We start from the raw sequence: 17,763 nt of genomic DNA, 5'->3' as shown, positions 1-17,763 counted from the left end.
TATTTAAATTGGTACTTTTATGATAAGCTTAAAACTAGATTCACTCAAGCACTAATCTGTTCAGGAGCTACTTTCCTTAATGTGGTCCAGGCAGCTTTCGTACTCTGTTTGTTTAGTTTTATTTGGGGAGGATTTAGTTGTTGTTGTTGGTTTTTGTTTGTTTCTTTGTTTGGGGTTTTTGTATGTCCAATATGAATTCACTTGCTAACTCTCTTCTTGTTCTCAGAGCAGATCATGATGCATGCTCTTGTAACAATGTAACATGCTGAAATAATTCCACGTAATTTGCATAATGGATGTTTTGTTTTTCTTTATTCTAGGTTCCTGAGGTATACACTCCAGTTCTTGAACATCTAGTTGTGCTGCAGATCAGCAGCTTTCCACAGTACAGTGAAAAAATGCAGCTGGTCTGTTACAGATCTATAATAAAGGTGTTTCTGTCTCTCTCAGGAAAAGGTCCAGTTTTCTGGAGCTTTATTAGCACTGTGGGTGAGTCTGTGATACTAACTTTGTTGGAGCTTTTTGGGATCATGTTTTTTTTTTTTTCCTTTGGTTGGGTTTTTTCCCCCTAAATTACATAACTGATTCTAGGAGAGAAATGTGGAATAGCCATTCAGGATCAAAAATGAAGCTTGTCTTGTTCTCTAATAATGGAGGTTGAATGTTTCCATGGTGATATTTTTCAATATCCACTGTTAAATAACTTCAACAATGCATTTAACAATCATTTTGGATAACAAAATGGGTATGATTTAGGGCAGGAGAATGCATTTTTGTGATAAGACTTGCGTTCCTGCTCTGAAGAATTGTGGAAAGAAAGGGATTTCACAGGAAAGTGTACAAACATCTGTTCAATGTCCTTTCAGTTACCCCTAAAAAATAGCACAGAAAATAGGGTGAATGTTATCTCTATTAGAAATGCAATTTTTTTTGTGCTCTTGAACTTTAAAATAGTAAAATTCCAAATATGAAGTTAAGTATAGTTCTGTGAATGTCATACTGAATGTGTCAACATTGGTAACTGACAGTTCTAGCATTCTCAAGCTGACATTTCTTTTCAATGATTTTCAGAAATTATTTTTTATTTCTTTCAGCTATTTATCATGGCTTTTCTCAATTGCTGGGGCATGTGCATTATTTCCCACGTTCTTGAGTTGGGAAGTGGTACACCCAAGTACTATGTTACCTTAAGTCCATGAACGTAATTGGGGGTTGTTGCCTTTTCAATAAGGGCATTATGGGTGATGCTTTGGTTGTCATTCATAATCAGGAAAAAGTCAAAGCAGTATTGAGAAAAAGTAGGAAGAAGCAAGTTCAGGATTGGTTGCCTGTGGAACATCCTAGAGTCAAGGCTCTGATTTGGGCTATTTTGTCCTTAAAGGAAGAAATCTGTGTTCTTTTGCCTCTCCCTTACCATGACAGAATATAGAAAACTGATTTGTTTTCATTGTTAATGTAATGAGTGATATGAATGCCATGCTTTTTAAATCTATTCAGGCAATTTTGGTTTTGTTTGTTTCAGTGCATCAGGGATTAATCAGAATTTTCTCCAAGCCAATCACATTTTCGAAGGTAAAATATCTATTTAAACATACTTATTTCATTTAGATTCCTAGAGCGTACATTCCATTCCAGTTCTTGACAACCTAACCCACTAAACAAGGAAATGCCCAAAGAAGCAAAAATACTACTATCCATTTTGTTATTAGTCCATTGGTGTTATTAGTTATTGGCTCATTTGTTCTTAAGTCTCTCATCCCTACCTCTGCTCAGCACAGTGTAGATGTGCCTCTTGTGCTGGATAAAGAAAATTGCATGAAATAGATTTCTGTTTGGTCAGGTTGTCTGTAATAAAGTAGGTTGTAATTAAAGTCATCCAGCTTTCTTCCATGTTAAATTTTGGACATTTTGAATGTTACTGAATGCTTGTGTTAAGCAAGGATATTAAAGTTTTTTAATCCTGTGCAGCAGAGTAACTATAGAGCACTATAGTAACTGAGCACTAGGAGAACAACCTTAGAGGTTTTTTTGGGTTGTTTTGGAACGAGGTGGTTGTTTTGTGCTCTTTTCAGACTGATGGAGAAAACAAAACGTTCCATGTTTCTACCTGCAGCAGTAATATTACATTATGTTTCGTGGGTCAGGTAGTTCCATAGGCAGTTGTCCTGGGATTTGACAGAGATGAAGTTAATTTTTCCCATAGCAGCCCTCATGGAGCTGTGCTTATATTTGTGCTATTTGTATTTGTAGCTGTGCTGCATGTTTCCAGTGTTGATAACACACTAGTATTTTGGCTACCGCTGAGCAGCACTGGCACAGCATCAAAGCTGGCTCTCCAACATTTTCCCCTCACTGGTGGGACAAGGTCTTGGGAGGGGACAGAGCCTGGACAGCTGACCCAAACTGACCAAAGGAATACTCCATAAGGTATCTGGTCAGCAAGAAATGCTGGCAGAAAGGAGGAGGTGGGCAGCATTGGTTAGAATGTTTGTCTTTTGGAACTTCTGCTCCATGTACCAAAATCCTACTTCCAAGGAAGTGGGTGGACATTGCCTGCTGATGGGAAGTAGAGAATTAATCTTTTGTCATCCTTTGCTACTAAATTGCTTTTATCTTGACCCATCTTACAGTTTCTTTCATCTTATTTTCCCCTTCCCAATTCTGGTGAGGAGGAGAGTGGTAGAACAGCCCTGCCATGCACCCAGGGTCAAACCACCAGAGCAGTGTGTCTGACAAACATTGTGTCCCTTCAGGAATTTTTTGTAAAAGAAACTTCTGGATCAGAAGAAGCCTTTGAAGCTGGAGAAGTTGGGACACGAAGATCAAAAGTACCAACTTATAAGGACTATCTGTACCTCTTTAGAAGTCTACTGAGCTGTGACACAATGAAGGTAAAGCATAGTTAACATGGAAATACAAAATTAAATGGAAAATGTGCTGTAGAAGGACTGTTTTTGGTTTTAGTTGGATTTTATGGCTGATAATTAAACAGGGATTAATTTATGCCTTCATAGCTGAGAAATATCTAAAACTGAATTCTCTATATCATTTAAATGTTAGTTTGTAAATTGAAGAAATAATTTTCATTTGTGTCTTGAAATATGAACATTTTTGTCCTACGAAGGAATGCGTTTTTGAAGATGCAAACTTTCTTACTGAAAATGCACAACTGCAATCCCTGAGTCGTGTCCTGTATGATGAACTTATGAAATCTATTTTGAAGATTATTGAGAAATTGGACCTGACTGTTCAGAAACTGGATGTTAGTGAACAGGTGAGACCTGAGGACCTGTCCATTAACTCCTGCTGTTGTAGGGGAACCAAAATCATCCCTTGTTTTGTTTTCATTATGCCTAGATGGTACCCTTTGGTGTCCTTGAAGTAACATTTATCCTAAATAAAATGTTTTTCTTTATATTTCTGAATGTTGCATTGCAGTGTTACGAGATGGAAACATCAGAACCAATAGAAGTTCACAGAATCTGTTACTTTAGAATTTCTAATCTGGGATCTACTGGTTTTTATTTTTCGACTGGCTTTCTACTTAGAAGCAGGCATCTCTTATTTTTCCTTACAATTACTGTTATGTCAGCTGTTGGTCCTTCCTCTCACAGAGTACCTAGTAATTGCTAGAAAAAGACAGACTGTTAGTGTGGCAAAAAAAATGTGTAAAAGCTTTCTGTGTTGTCACAGATCCAGCGTTTTTTCTTCAACATTTGTTTTCAGGATGGAAATGCAGGTGACAGTGCTTTGGTTGGGCCTTCTTCTGACCCTGCTTCAAACCTTCAGCCAACGAAGCCAATAGATTTTATTGCCTTTATAAATCTAGTGGAATTCTGCAGGTATTGATATGTTTTTATGTAATTTGAAAGTTACAAAGTGGTTGGAAGAAGTTTGAGGTGAAATGTGTTTAAGATGTTTGTTTCTGAGTTAGTTTGATAGATCATATTTCAAAATGCACAAGAGGGAGACAGGAAGGGTTTTTCAGACACCTGGACCATAAGTAAGCACATACAAGCTCATCAGCTCAGTTTTTTTAAAGGGACATTCATTAGTATTTCATTATTTGGGTGTAGTTGTTGTTCATTATATGTTGTAACATCCAGTATTACCCTGACCATGTATCCTAAATACTTTAGAGACCAGAGATACAGTCTTCATAGACTAGTAAGGGGCCCTAAGTGAAAGGTACAGCATTAGTTGCCTGTGGAGTACCAGTAATGAAATGTGATATATGAGAATGTGTGTTTGTATAAATTCAATAATGAGATATAATAAGTGATAAATGGCTTTGCCCTCTAAAACAATATTTAAATCTTCCTGTGCTTGACTCAGAACACAGCATGCATTTATTCTCCATCTCTCTGCTGCTCTGTTACAGCAATATTTCTTTCTTGTATTTTTTAAAGATAAAAAGACTTTGATTACTTTTTTTCCTTCTTTTTCTTTCTCTGTTTTCTGTGAATTGGTTTTAGAGAGATACTTCCAGAGAAACATGTGGAATACTTTCACCCTTGGGTATATTCCTTCGGTTATGAGCTTATTGTACATTCAACAAGACTACCTCTTATTAGTGGATTCTACAAGCTGCTCTCAGTTGCAATGAAAATTGCCAAGAGGATAAAATACTTTGAGGTGAGATCTTTCACCCAGTGGAGGGGTAACATGTTGTATTAATGTCTGTGTCATTCTTTAGGTATAGTATTTTGTTCCCTATGGAAAATAGTTCATTGAAACTGTTAATGGGTTGTTTCAAATGTTTATAGCTTCCTGTGCCTCCAGAATTAGAAGCACATTAATAGTCAAAATTTAGACTAGAAGCCCAGTTTCTGAAGAGGCACCATCCATGTGTAATCACAGAATCTCCAAATTGTTAGGGTTGGAAGGGACCTGTGGAATTCATCCAGTCCATCCTCTCCACATAGGCAGTGTCACCTAGACCAGATGACACAGCAACTCATCAAGGTGGGTTTGGAATGTCTTCAGAGAGGGAGAGTCCATGACTTCCCTGGGCAGCCTGTTCCAGTGCTCTTTCCAAAATCCTGAGCTGGGTGAACAGAGAGATGGGAGGTATCTTTTCAGTGCAGGTGGTATAAAAGATATTTTGGATAGAAACAATCTAACTAGAACAGCAGAGTCATGTATGGGTTAATGACTCAACTTCTGGAGTATATTCCTGCTCCACTCACTGATTTCCACAGGGAATATGATGCCCCAGTGGTGGGTGCACTAATTGTGGTTTGGAAGCTATTGGACTAAAACATGTGGGTGTGTAGCCCAACACAGAGCCCAGAGCTGTCCCTGCCACTGCTGCTGATGGCACCAAGTGAAGCACATTTGGAAACTCATTGCTGTAGATGCTTGTACAGTGGACACTGTTGTAAATCGTTTTCTTGTTGCATGTTTGTACATTGTACCTTGTTGCATTCTTGCCACCTGGACATCCATTGTTAGGGAAGTTTGGGTTTTTATGGTTTGTTGCATGAGCAGAGAAAATTAAACCATTGAAAAGTTACTTTGCAGTCATATATTTCTTGTTTATTCGCATAATATTTAATATATTCCAAAAAGGTGACCCTCCGTGAACCATCTTAATGTTAACTTCTAACCTCTGAAAGATCAAAGATACATTTCAAGTTTTCACTGACAGCACTTTTGTATTGGACAGTATGATGTATGTATTCTGGGTTGACCTTGTGGTTCATATATGAGCTATGTGCTTCTTAATAGTACTGACTTGTGGTTTCTGTTTGGTAGGATGTCAGCCCAAGAAGCTTCAGAAGATGTCCTGAAGACCCAGAAAAGAGCTCTTGCTTTGCACTATTTGTAAAGTTTGGAAAAGAGGTAAGGAATGTTGCTCCCTAACTTACTTAGGCTGAATAAAAACATATGTGATTCAATCAAAATTTTATCTTCTGAAGAATCTTACACACAGTAAAGGTATTCTTACTTTTTGAGCTGTACAACATAGTGCAATTTTAAGATCCTTTTTGATCAGTGGTTTTTTTTAATGTCAGAAGAGGTGTATTGGTCACCAGTTCATATACAATTGAGAAATAACAGTATAAATACTTCTGGTAATTGTCTGCAGTTGAATGAAATTCCAGTATTGGTTTTGACTTATTTTACATGGGTTTTGATACAGCTAAACTAAGATTTTAAAAGGTTTGTGTTTGTTCTCGATCTATTTATCTCAATTTTAGGTTGCAGCAAAAATGAAACAGTATAAAGATGAGTTGTTGGCATCTTGTCTGATTTTTTTGCTCTCTTTACCACATGACATCATCATGCTTGATATCAAAGCATATATTCCCGCACTGCAGGTGAGTCAAAGTGATGTACAGCTAACACTTTTTTTTCCCTAAGATATGTGCAAACATTCTGTAGCAAAGTCAGTATTAAGGTCACTATTAAGGTAGCTATTAAGCTATCTACAGTCTTCAGTAAGATAGAACACAAATGACTTGACTCTTTGGATAAAAAGTAAATTGTTGGAATTTGCTTTTGCACTAAGCAGACTCTCTTAGTGCCTGCGTTGCAATATAAACATATCTCCTCTGCTAATCTTGAGTGAGATGCTAAACAGAGAAAAGTTATTGCAAAGGGAGATGTACACTAGATGCTTTTAAATTTGTCTTTTTTACCATTAAATAAAACTAGTGAATGAATGTGAAAGGCTGATAGTTTTGTATTTGACATTTAGAATGCATTTAAACTGGGCCTTAGCTGTATCCCAATGGCTGATCTGGGCCTGGATGCTTTGGAAGACTGGTCAGTTCACATCCCCAGACATATGATGAAACCCTATTACAAGGATGTCCTGCCTCTTCTTGATGGTTATTTGAAAACCTCTACATCTACAGGTACATACATGCAAAAAATTGCTAGTCTTAAGGAAGAGGAAAATAATTTTTTATAAAGATGTGGACATGCCATACCTTTTACTTAAGTTGTACACTTTCTGTGTTTGGAAATACATAACTTCCCTTACACCCCAAAATGCACTTTTTTCTTAAGCTAGGATTTACTTGCTTCTGCTGAGCAATCAGTAATCATTGCCATTCTATTTAATATTTCTGTGTGCTATGTCCTTTTTTTGCTTAAATTAGCTTGGTGTTACTAAGAGACTTATTTTCCTTAATAAAGATTCTAAATGAAAGAATAATTGTCACATTTTAAAAATAAAAATGGGCAAAACAAGAGTGATTTTTTTTTTTTAAATTAAATTATGAGTAGGTGCATGAGGTGCTGGTACAATAAACTGGTGTTGATATGCTGGTTTTTTGTTCATCAGTTGAATCCCAGAATAACTGGGAAGTAAGGAAACTTTCTCAAGCAGCCCAGAAAGGACGTAATAAAGTTGTGATACAGCGTATAAGAAAAGCAAAGACATTTTCAGTGGTAAGAACCCTCTTTCTTTTTAGATTTAAATGTTAATCCCACTGCTTCTTTTCCTTTCTTGCATGCATACTTTCTTTTTTTTTTTTTAATGAGAGCTAGTTCTACCTTAGATGAGTTTAATGAATTCCATTGTAGAGTGTGGCTCAAGAAGCTATTATATCAGCACAGCGGAAAGATGTCATATTCCACGGTGAGGATGGGAATTAAGCAGGGAAAGGGGACTGAAAAAATCCTGTAAGTCAGTATCACCGCTAGACTGATACATTATGGCAATAAAAATTTAACTCCCAACACACAAAATCAACAAAAATTTGACTCCCAACACCCAGCATAGCAGCTTTGCAGTAGGCAATACAGTTTTGTGAATGTTTAAGCATTTGAGGGATTTTTAATTGTCTTGTGGATAGGCTTACAGTCTTTAGAGGCCAACATATATATTACTTTGTCCAGTGGCCTCTCAAATGTAAGTGTAGTTTTATTTGTATATTCTAATACACAAACTAACTTGGAATAAGCATCTTTTTAGATGTGACATTATTCCCATATATAGAACTCTTTCCAACCTGGTTGTCTTTAAACATGATGCTCCTGGAGTGAGTAAAGAGCTACAAAGATGATTAGAGGACTGGAGCATCTATAATGAGGAAAGGCTGAGGGATCTCAGCCTGTTTAACCTGAAAACTGAGAGGAGACCTCATCAATATCTCTCAGCATCTGAAGGGAGGTTGTCAGGAGGATGGATCCGGGCTCTTCTCAGTGGTGCCGAGCAATAGGACAAGAGGCAATGTGTAGAAACTGATGCGCAGGAATTTCCATCTAATATGAGAAAGAACTTCTTTACTGTGCACTGACTGAGCACTGGGACAGATTTCTCAGAGAAGTTATGGAGTCTCCCTCACTGGAGATATTCCAGAACTGTAATTCCGTGCTTGTGCTCAAGGATGACCCTGCTTGAGAAGGGAGTTTAGACCAGAGGACCTGTAGCGGCCCCTTCCAACCTTGATCATTCTGTGAAACAAAATTAGTTAATTTTGTGTCCTGTACAGGCTGCTCTGAAAATCAGTTGCCTGAGAGAGGCACTGGTGAGTCTGGAGAAAGGAGGCTCAGGGGGGATGTGCCAGAGGAGGTTTAGATTGGATATTTGGAAAAATATCTTCATGAAAGAGGTTGTCAAGCATTGGAACAGGTGAAGCAGTAGAATCACTATCCCTGAAGTGTTCAAAAACAATGGGTGTGGCCCTTGAGGACATAGTTTAGTGATGAGTGTGGCAGTGCTGGGTTAATGGTTGGACTTGATGACTTTAGAGGTCTTCTGTAATCTAAATTATCCTGTGATTCTGTATAGGTACAGGATCTAAACTTTAAGTTCTGGAATCAAAGCAAATGAACAGAGACATTTTGCTTCAGATTTGTTTCTGTACTGTTATGTTATTCTGTAGGTATGTGTTATCTGTGATAATAAAATTTTACTTGAGAAATGGTAATTGAAAGCTCACAAAATGCAATGAAAATGCTTTCCAATCTTGCCCTCTTGTGTTGACTAAACCACAGCTCTTCTCTTGTTCGATAAAATTCTTCTCCTCATGGTTTCATTTTACCTTCTTCATCTGTATTTAATAAGGGCCATAAGACCTTCATTTACTCTGTAAACCAAATTACTTCTATATAGAAGTAACTGTTCTTTCACTAATATTAATCTGTTGAATTATTTAGGATAATAGTCCCTCCTTGGAAGCAGTAAGGACTAGAGTGGCACGCCTTCTTGGATCTTTGGGAGGGCAGATTAACCACAACTTAATTACAGGTGAGTATCCTCTCAAAAATATTTATATGTCTCTGCTGCCTCTCTTGACAGTAGATTTCATTAAGGCCTCAACATCACTTTCATATACCTGTTTTTTGTTGCTTTTGTTTAAACCAAGTTATTTTTATTCAGCTCTGGAGTTTAGTAGAGCAAAGTATTGACCAACTTAATGTGAAGTAGGGAAAGTGTTTAGGTGAAACTGCAGGTGAAAGCAAAAAACTATGCATCTGAGTATATGTTTCTATTTATTACACTCTTCACCCTCTGGCTGCAAAGCCATTTTAATACCTTGCCCCAGTTTGTAGCTCCTTGGTACTTATTTCTACATCTACTACAGTTCTCAGTATTTAAGAACTGCAGTCATGAATTGTGTAAATCTCAGCAAGCGTACTTTTTCACTTGTGAGTTTAAGGTACATCATGCCTTTAGCATATTTGGGTACTCCTCAAAAAAAAAGACATTTTCTCCCTTTCTCTGTCCAGTCCATGAACAAGCTTTATAATTTAAATATTAAATATCAAACAGTCTAATAAAAATGGAAAACAATAGTATAAGTACCTGACCATGAGATTCAAAGGATGAATTCAGCACAAAATTTAGTTAATCTAAAAATTAATGAAGTATTATGCACTTTTTTCCTTTCTTTGCATGCTTGTGTTTGTTTTCTCTGCCTTTACAATCAATTTTCTTTCTGCCAAGCACTTCTCTGTTACTCAAAAATACTGGGGGAAAGTAGCCTTATTCTCTGGAAATGAAATACAAAGTGTATTTCAAATAGAAATACAAAGTGGTCAGATTTTGTTAACCAAATTTATAAATATGGGAATATAGGGAGAGAATGGAGTAAGTATGCCAGTTTTCCTTGAAGGGAAGCTATAAATGGCTGTAAATGTAGTCATTTTCTGTGCAATTGCAGAAGTCAGTATGTTGGAACTTCTTGTGTTGCCCTGATTTTTAAAAGTGTTAAGTTTCTTTTATAGTTCTTTTGAAAGTTTTAAAGTTCTCATGAAACTTTTTGACCTTCTGATAATGTTTACATATTTCTACTAGAGTTCTCACACACTGTTCATGTAAAAATGATTGTTTTGCATTCTTCTTTGTAAGAGGAGAGAATTGATAGACTGTTAGTTTGACCAGTGTAGTTGGAGAGGTAGCAATTTCATCCTCCAATCCACTGTCACTTTTAGAATTCTATATATTGCGAAGTTGGAAATAAAAGTCTCTTCTTCTCTCTTAAACTCACCAAGCTTCTGTGTATTCATTTTGTGTCCAATAACGACTTTCTTGTCTGATTCACCTTAAAGAATTTTCTGTAACATTAGAAGACAAATGCATTATATTGGCTGTCTTACAGAAGTATTTTAAATCAACTGTGATTCAATGTCTTCTAGATTTATTTGTTTCCAAACTTAACCTGTATTGAAACTGGAGACTGCTATAACTGTCACCTGAAACGTTGGCTATATATTTTCATATTTTTCAGTAATTTATAAAGCATTTCAGTAATTTATAAAGCATTAACATTGCATGGCAATCTAACTGAAGTTGGAAGGTTACAGATTTTTTTGACTGAACTAAGTAAATACTTGCATTTTGTATATTGTATTAATCTTGTTTTCATCTTTCAAATGCATCAGCTACCTCTGCAGAAGATATGATGAAGAAATGTGTATCCTGGGACACTGAGAAGCGCCTGAGCTTTGCTGTACCATTTGCAGATATGAAGCCTGTCATCTACTTGGACTTATTTTTGCCTCATGTGACTGAACTGGCTCTTTCTGCAAGTGACAGGCAAACAAAAGTATTGATTTTTTTCCTACATCTTGTTTTGTGCTAGCTGATAAAATTGCATAAAATAATGTCTTCCTTGTTACTACAGACCTGTTTTAATTAATTAATAGGTAGCAATGTGCTTCTTTGCCCTTTCTTGATTACACTATTCTAAGTGTTTAGAAGCTAAAAAGCACAAGTTGCTGTAAGCTCTGTCAGAAAGCATTGTGACTGATTTAACATAAAAATGAACATTTTAAACTAGTGGATCTTTTTAAACTAGTGTTGTTTGGCCTCCTCCTAATGCCTAGCCTGTGAACTTGTGGACTCAGTCCAGCAGAACACTTAAACAAATATTTTGGTGCTGTGCTGGATTGGGATGTTGATACCCGGAGTCCAGACTGGAAGTATTCTTGAAAATACTATGGGTAACTTATCTGATGACAGACTTTTTCCAGCTAATATGTGATTGCCCATGACAGAGACTAAAACATTAGGAAAAACACCTGTTAGTATATGTGTAAATTATTTCCATGGTCATGGTCTGTTCCTGGAACAGTGCTTTAGCATAGGCGTGATTTCTCAAGTACACCCTTTCATGTGACTCATTCTCTTCTGCCCACAATTTTGTCTTCTCTGTGAAAGCAATGGATGAATGACCAAAGGGATTTTTAAATTTCAGGTTGCAGCATGTGAGCTGCTGCATGGCATAGTCACATATATGTTGGGGAAAGCCTCTCAGATGCCAGAAGGACATCAGGGTCCCCCACCTATGTACCATTTACATAAGCGAGTATTTCCAGTTCTGCTTCGTCTTGCTTGTGACATAGACCAGGTAAGCAGATTTATTTATATGAATTTTAGCTCGTTCAAATACCTTTAAATGTGGGAATTAATTAATAGTTTTATTTAGAAGTTTTCCTAACATATTGGTTTTTTTTCCCCAAACGAAGAGTATTTTATAGACTAAAATTCTATTCTAGGGATGGATCGTCCAGATTTTGGGAGTGGGGTCGAAACCTTTTCAAGTACTGGTTTCAAATGCGTCTATAATGCAGTGTAGTTCAGGGTACCTGAGAGAAGTGTACAAGAGAGATTCAGGTTGCATGTTTCACTGAGGGAGTTTGTGGCAGTAACCCTCTTTATCACCATATTTAATTTCTGTTGTCTTTCAGTAAGAAGTTAATTGGAGGTGAAGTTGATTGTTTGGATATTGAGTGTGTGCAAAGCTGCACTCATAGGAAAAGCATTTAGGAGAGAATTTGTAGCTGCCTCTTTGATACCTACAGATGATATATTTCATTTGAACATTTGAAGTTAATATTCCTCCTCCTTTCCACAAAACAGAACAGACATGTAGGTTCATCTCCACTGAAATTACAGGGTTTTGTGCCTTTTGAGACTGCTGTTTAGACCCCGGCATCTATATCTATTTTTAGAGCAAAGGGGTTTTGTGTTCTGTTAACATAGACAGGAAGCTGTGTTACCAGTTTAGGTGAAACCTCTTTTGCTGGTATGTGGCTGAACATAAACCATGGGTAAATGATGTCTGGATTGGTCCAAGCCACAGGCACTGCAGTTGAAGCATGTGTATATGCATAAATAAGTGTATTTAGTGTTTCTTCCTTTCATGCTATAGTATGGCAGTAATCAATCAGATTGATTTACAGGTAGAATTGTTGAAATCCAGGAAGTTAGATTAATGGTAAAAATAGATTTTTAGATCTAAATATGAATTAAGAAACAAACATCCCTGTTTCCCTGATTGTGTATTGACCCATCAGTCTGGCATGCAATGTTCTTTGTCTCAAAGGATATTACTGAAAGTAAGCTTGGAGGTGATGAAGACTAGCTGAATAGAAAGCATCTAACCCATTTTAATTGTCTGGGGTTTTTTGATGCTTGATATGGGAATGTAATATGAAATTGGTTATTCATTTTATAGACCCTTTTTCAAAGTACTGGTTTTTATTCTTACATAGTAATAGCAAAGTAGCATAGAAATATATTAGTCCTAGAAACATAGTTAATGTTTGCTGTTTTCAGGTAGCAAGACAGTTGTATGAGCCTTTGGTCATGCAGCTCATTCACTGGTTTACCAACAACAAAAAATTTGAGAGTCAAGATACAATGGCACTCCTGGAAGCTATCCTGGTAGGTCATAAGTCTTTCCTCTCTTTTCTCTGTGCCATGTGACTTTATTTTTAACTAGCATCATTTTACTGCTGAAGCAACCAGGAACACATGAACAGATAGAATGGCCTCTTAACTATTTGAAAGAAAGAAAATGGTTGGTTGGTTTATTTATTTATTTTCTAATAACCATTTAATGTTTCTTAACTGAGATTTGGATGATGAATTTCTCTTTCTTTGGCATTCTCAAAATGCAGGTATATCATCTTCAGAAAAATGAAACTCTTTATCATAAGTATGAGCTACGAACAACTGAAGCACATTCACCATTCATCCCCCTGAATGCCTTTGTTGTGTGCTTAATTTTTCTCTAAGTATCTTTGCCTTTACCAGCTGCAAAAGTTTTGCATTCAAAACTAGCTTTTCACTGAACAGAAGTGGTTTAGAGGCAAGGCAGGCCAAGAGGATTGGAGTACTTTTTTTTAATGGAAGTCAGTGTTGTCACACCACTTCTTACGCAGGAAGCACACCCATCAGAAAATGAAGTGACTTACACTGATGGCTGAGACAGGAATAGAAATCCAGATCTTTGAGGTGTAATTCAGCACTGTGAGGGCTGAAAGTTCTGCCCTTCCCTCAGACAGTAGCAATTTTGTTAATTTCTGGTAAACTGTGAGTTCAGTTTTTTCATTTGCAAATAATGCAATGTAGGTAAGCTGCTATAATACTGGACAGAGGCAATAGCGGGGGTTTTTCTCATTCTTGAGATGAAATAACCTTGTGTAATTTCAGAGTGGCATAGTGGATCCAGTTGACAGCACTCTGAGAGATTTCTGTGGTCAGTGTGTACGAGAATTCTTGAAATGGTCTATCAAGCAGACTACACCAAGACAGCAGGAGGAAAGCCCAGCAAACACCAAGTCTCTTTTTAAACGGCTGTACAGTCTTGCTCTTCACCCCAGTGCTTTCAAGAGGCTGGGTGCAGCACTTGCTTTTAACAGTATCTACAGAGAATTTAGGTGAGCAAGCAGAGCTTGAAACAGTAACTAACTTGGCCTAAAGGTTCAATGAGACAAAAGAGTTACAGCTCAAATAGTCATCCACTGACACTCACTCTATTAATGTATATGATAGCTGTAACATTCTGTTATTCAGCTTATATTTAATAATAATTCTGTTGTTGGGGCTTTTTGTCTGTGTCCATTTTATAAAAATAAAATTTTATCACAAGTTTATATGAAGTTTTTTATGCTGTTTCAGGATGTGCAGCAGATTTCACTGCTATTTTTTAAACTGGTTTAGATTTACTTTTTTGTACAAACATCTTTTACAGTCTATCTCTACAGTATTTAATTTGGTGGTTTTATTTAGGGTATTACATTTAGTGCTTCTTCTACTCATGTTTCTCTTGAAATATTTTCCTGTTTTTTGAAAGGGAAGAAAATTCTCTGGTGGAGCAGTTCATATTTGAAGCACTGGTTGTTTTTCTGGAAAGCCTGGCTTTAGCCCATACAGATGAGAAGTCATTAGGTGAGCTATAGTTAATTAACTGTGGAATGAAGAAGAAGTTACCTTGTGGAATCTTGGGTTAAAAATGAAAAATTATAACTGTAAGAAAAATACATTTGCTTACTTCTGCAACAAAGGAAGAATTATTTTTCATTATCAGTAGAGACGTCATTTGATATCTAGTTAGGAACTCTTTGAATCAACTCCTTGTAATATATAAAGGTGGAATATTTTGAGCCTAGCAGAAAGAACCTTTTCATATTTACAATGATTTACAGTTTTGTAATAACATTAAAAATGCTGGTTGTGCTTCAGATTTGAGTTGTGGTTTTGCAGTTAAATGTTGTAAAAAAATGTAGCTTGATGAGAATCAGTCTATTCTTATATAACAAACAAATGCTCCAAAAATTGTCATTTTGATATACCTATGGAATATTTCCACTCTTCTGGGATACCTTTTCCTCATTGTCTTGTCATTCTTTACAATAGTATGTAGTTTTATGAAGAGCCTTTGACCTCTTTCACAGTAATAATGATTCTTCAGTAAATCTACTTTTCTCTCTCTTTTTTTTTTTCATGCCCTTTCATCAATTAATAGTAATTAGAACATAAAGCCAAAAGTTGGTGTAACAAAACTTAATTTCTTTCACAGGAGGAGTTCAGGATATGGTAGAAGTGTCCCAGAAGAATTACTCATATGGGAAAATTTTACAGTTTCTCTAAGCATGATCACAGAAAGTAGAATGCACAGTTTTCTACCAAAGGCCTCAAGCTTCGCTCAGGCCAAGCTGGCATGTCTGGTGTTTTGTGATTTTGTTCTGCACCTTTGAAAAATGTACTATAGGAGCACAGAATAGTTGAGCTGGTAGACATTATCATCTGTACAAGTCTCTTGCACCATGTCTACAGTGCTATCTCAATTCATTTAACCAAATTACTGGCATTTTTTTAGAGCTGTCAATTCCCTCTCTCCAACAGGTACTGCCCAACAGTGCTGTGATGCTATTGATCACCTGAAGCGCATAATCAAGCATAAAGCACCTTCTCTGAACAAGGAAGGAAAACGGCGGGTGCCACGGTCAGCTATTTGCATTTATTTCCATCTTACATTTTAATAAACGTGATCAGTAGTTCCATTAAATGCTTGGGATTCTGAATGAGGATTTCATCCTATGACAATTGCTGATCCAGACCTCCTGATGTTGTCTGTTGAAGCACTGGGGGGAAAACACTGGACGTAATATGAGAGGAGCATGATTCTTTATTCCAGCATGGTGAACTTGATTTAGTTTAGCAAGAAGAGGCAGAAGTAAAGAGCATGTTTCCCTCACAGCAGTGTATATAATAACATTAGCACTGGTGCTACAAAGCACTTGGAGGAAATTCCTCCAAAGCCATTCTTACTGTTGCTAAATGTCACCAGAAGCAGGACAAGCTGCAACAGGATGATCAGAAATTAAAGAAGGGAAACAAAAAAGATAAAAGAAGCAAAAATGGATTCAGTATGAGGATGGATGAAGCTCTGAGTGACCTAGCTGACCCTGATTTGATCAGGAGGTTGGATTGGAGATCTCATTAGTTGCCTTTTTACTCAAATTATCATGTGACCTTAAAGAAACTGGCAAGTGGAGTTTAGATTTGGGTCACTGGTGTGGCATTTGATAAGTTATGAGATGAGATTATTATGGGGATGGAGAAAAACTGTGCAGGCTTATGTAAACTTTAATCCCCATTTTCCCTCTTTGAGTTTACAAAGAGAAGGGAAGATACCTGCTTCTACATTTAAAATTGTTTTCCACAAGGACTGTGCTTTGGGATCCCAAGTAGATCAAGGAGAAGGGAGAGCAGTGCCAGACATGATGGTGGAAGAACACTTTCAGGTAGTGCAGATGAGTGGTGGTTTGATAGATAAAAGGGATTCATAGTGCTCATGGAACATTTTGATTTTTTTTCAACTGGGAGACTATTGCTTCTTGATAGATGCCAAAAGGACTGTTAACCCCTAATATTTTTGTGCAGGGGATTCCCAGCTACTAAATCTGTGTGTCTTCAGGACATTGCTATGTGGCTCTTAGTGCAGTGTGGACGACCTCAGACAGAGTGCCGACATAAAGCCATGGAGCTCTTCTATGAATTTGTTCCTTTGTTACCAGGTATTTTAAGTCACAGTGGACTGTTATCTTTGCTTTCTATATTCTGTGCATGCCTTCCCTCTGTGTTTTCTATGCAAGGTATTAACTACAAGTAAATATCTGTCCACTCAGCGTTGTTGAATAGAGATTGAGTTGTTGCTTAGATTGTAAATTTGGTACTGTGAGAACCTCAGGGTTTGAGGGATATTTTTGGGCATAGAAGAGGCTTTTGTTGCAGACTGACTTCCAGGCCCAAAACTGCTGTTGTGTATCCAGCTAAAAAAAAGTGAAATTTTGTTGATGGGGAACTATGAGTGTCTTAAAAATTGGCCTCTTCCTTATGGAAGGCATTGAAATGTGGGAATTTTAGGAATGTGACCAAGGCTAAACTAGAATCAATACCTCCTCTGCTAGAAGACCCAGTTTAAATCACAAAGTTGTTAGTTCATTTGCCTCTAGTTCCTTGCTAGTTTGAAATGTGTTTCTCCTAGAAAATTTATATTTCTGTTTCTATTTCTGTCAGGAAACAAGTCTCCATCTTCTTGGCTGGCTGATACTCTAAAAAACTCTTTCCTCATTAGCAAATTTGAAGGAGGTGGCACTGATGCCAAAAGTCCATCTGGGATCCTTTCTCAGCCAACTCTCCATGGCATGCAGGAACCCTTCAGTTTACAGGCTGTCATGCAGTGGATGGACATGTTCTTAGCAGCACTGGATTGCTACAATACATTCTTTGAGCTGCAGATGATCAAACTTAATGAAGTACTAGGTGAGTGATTAACTGTTGCATTAAGTTCATTCATGTGTGTTACACAAAGCCCACCCAAGATGAGTTCTTAACTTGAAATTTAAGCTCTTTTCTCAAATGTAGAATAGATGGTTTTGCAAACTCTCCCAAAGTTTTCCAGTGATAGTTATAATGGGATGGGGGTTTTTTTATGGAGTACTATGTATCTGAAAATATTTCCTTTTAGCCCTAGAAATACATCTTTGCATTTCTTTGTCATGCACTTA

At 37.0% G+C, this 17,763-nt stretch overlaps 1 protein-coding gene across 1 annotated transcript in view; it reads left to right on the top strand.

Moving 5' to 3' along the window:
• PRKDC (protein kinase, DNA-activated, catalytic subunit) overlaps positions 1-17,763 on the top strand; it is an 81,491-nt gene that overhangs the window by 10,154 nt on the left and 53,574 nt on the right. The window contains exons 13-31 of the mRNA XM_053986773.1: positions 321-489; positions 1,523-1,572; positions 2,754-2,891; positions 3,125-3,274; positions 3,727-3,842; positions 4,476-4,635; positions 5,758-5,844; positions 6,204-6,323; positions 6,704-6,863; positions 7,295-7,401; positions 9,115-9,205; positions 10,843-11,006; positions 11,658-11,810; positions 13,022-13,129; positions 13,901-14,127; positions 14,544-14,638; positions 15,596-15,695; positions 16,637-16,770; positions 17,273-17,518. Coding sequence (XP_053842748.1) covers positions 321-489; positions 1,523-1,572; positions 2,754-2,891; positions 3,125-3,274; positions 3,727-3,842; positions 4,476-4,635; positions 5,758-5,844; positions 6,204-6,323; positions 6,704-6,863; positions 7,295-7,401; positions 9,115-9,205; positions 10,843-11,006; positions 11,658-11,810; positions 13,022-13,129; positions 13,901-14,127; positions 14,544-14,638; positions 15,596-15,695; positions 16,637-16,770; positions 17,273-17,518 — 2,575 coding nt within the window. The remainder of the gene's footprint in view (positions 1-320; positions 490-1,522; positions 1,573-2,753; positions 2,892-3,124; positions 3,275-3,726; positions 3,843-4,475; positions 4,636-5,757; positions 5,845-6,203; positions 6,324-6,703; positions 6,864-7,294; positions 7,402-9,114; positions 9,206-10,842; positions 11,007-11,657; positions 11,811-13,021; positions 13,130-13,900; positions 14,128-14,543; positions 14,639-15,595; positions 15,696-16,636; positions 16,771-17,272; positions 17,519-17,763) is intronic.

This window comes from Vidua macroura, chromosome 1 (genome assembly GCF_024509145.1).
Source record: "Vidua macroura isolate BioBank_ID:100142 chromosome 1, ASM2450914v1, whole genome shotgun sequence".
In the NCBI taxonomy this organism is placed as follows: domain Eukaryota; kingdom Metazoa; phylum Chordata; class Aves; order Passeriformes; family Viduidae; genus Vidua; species Vidua macroura.
This window is presented reverse-complemented; position numbering and strand designations above follow the sequence as displayed.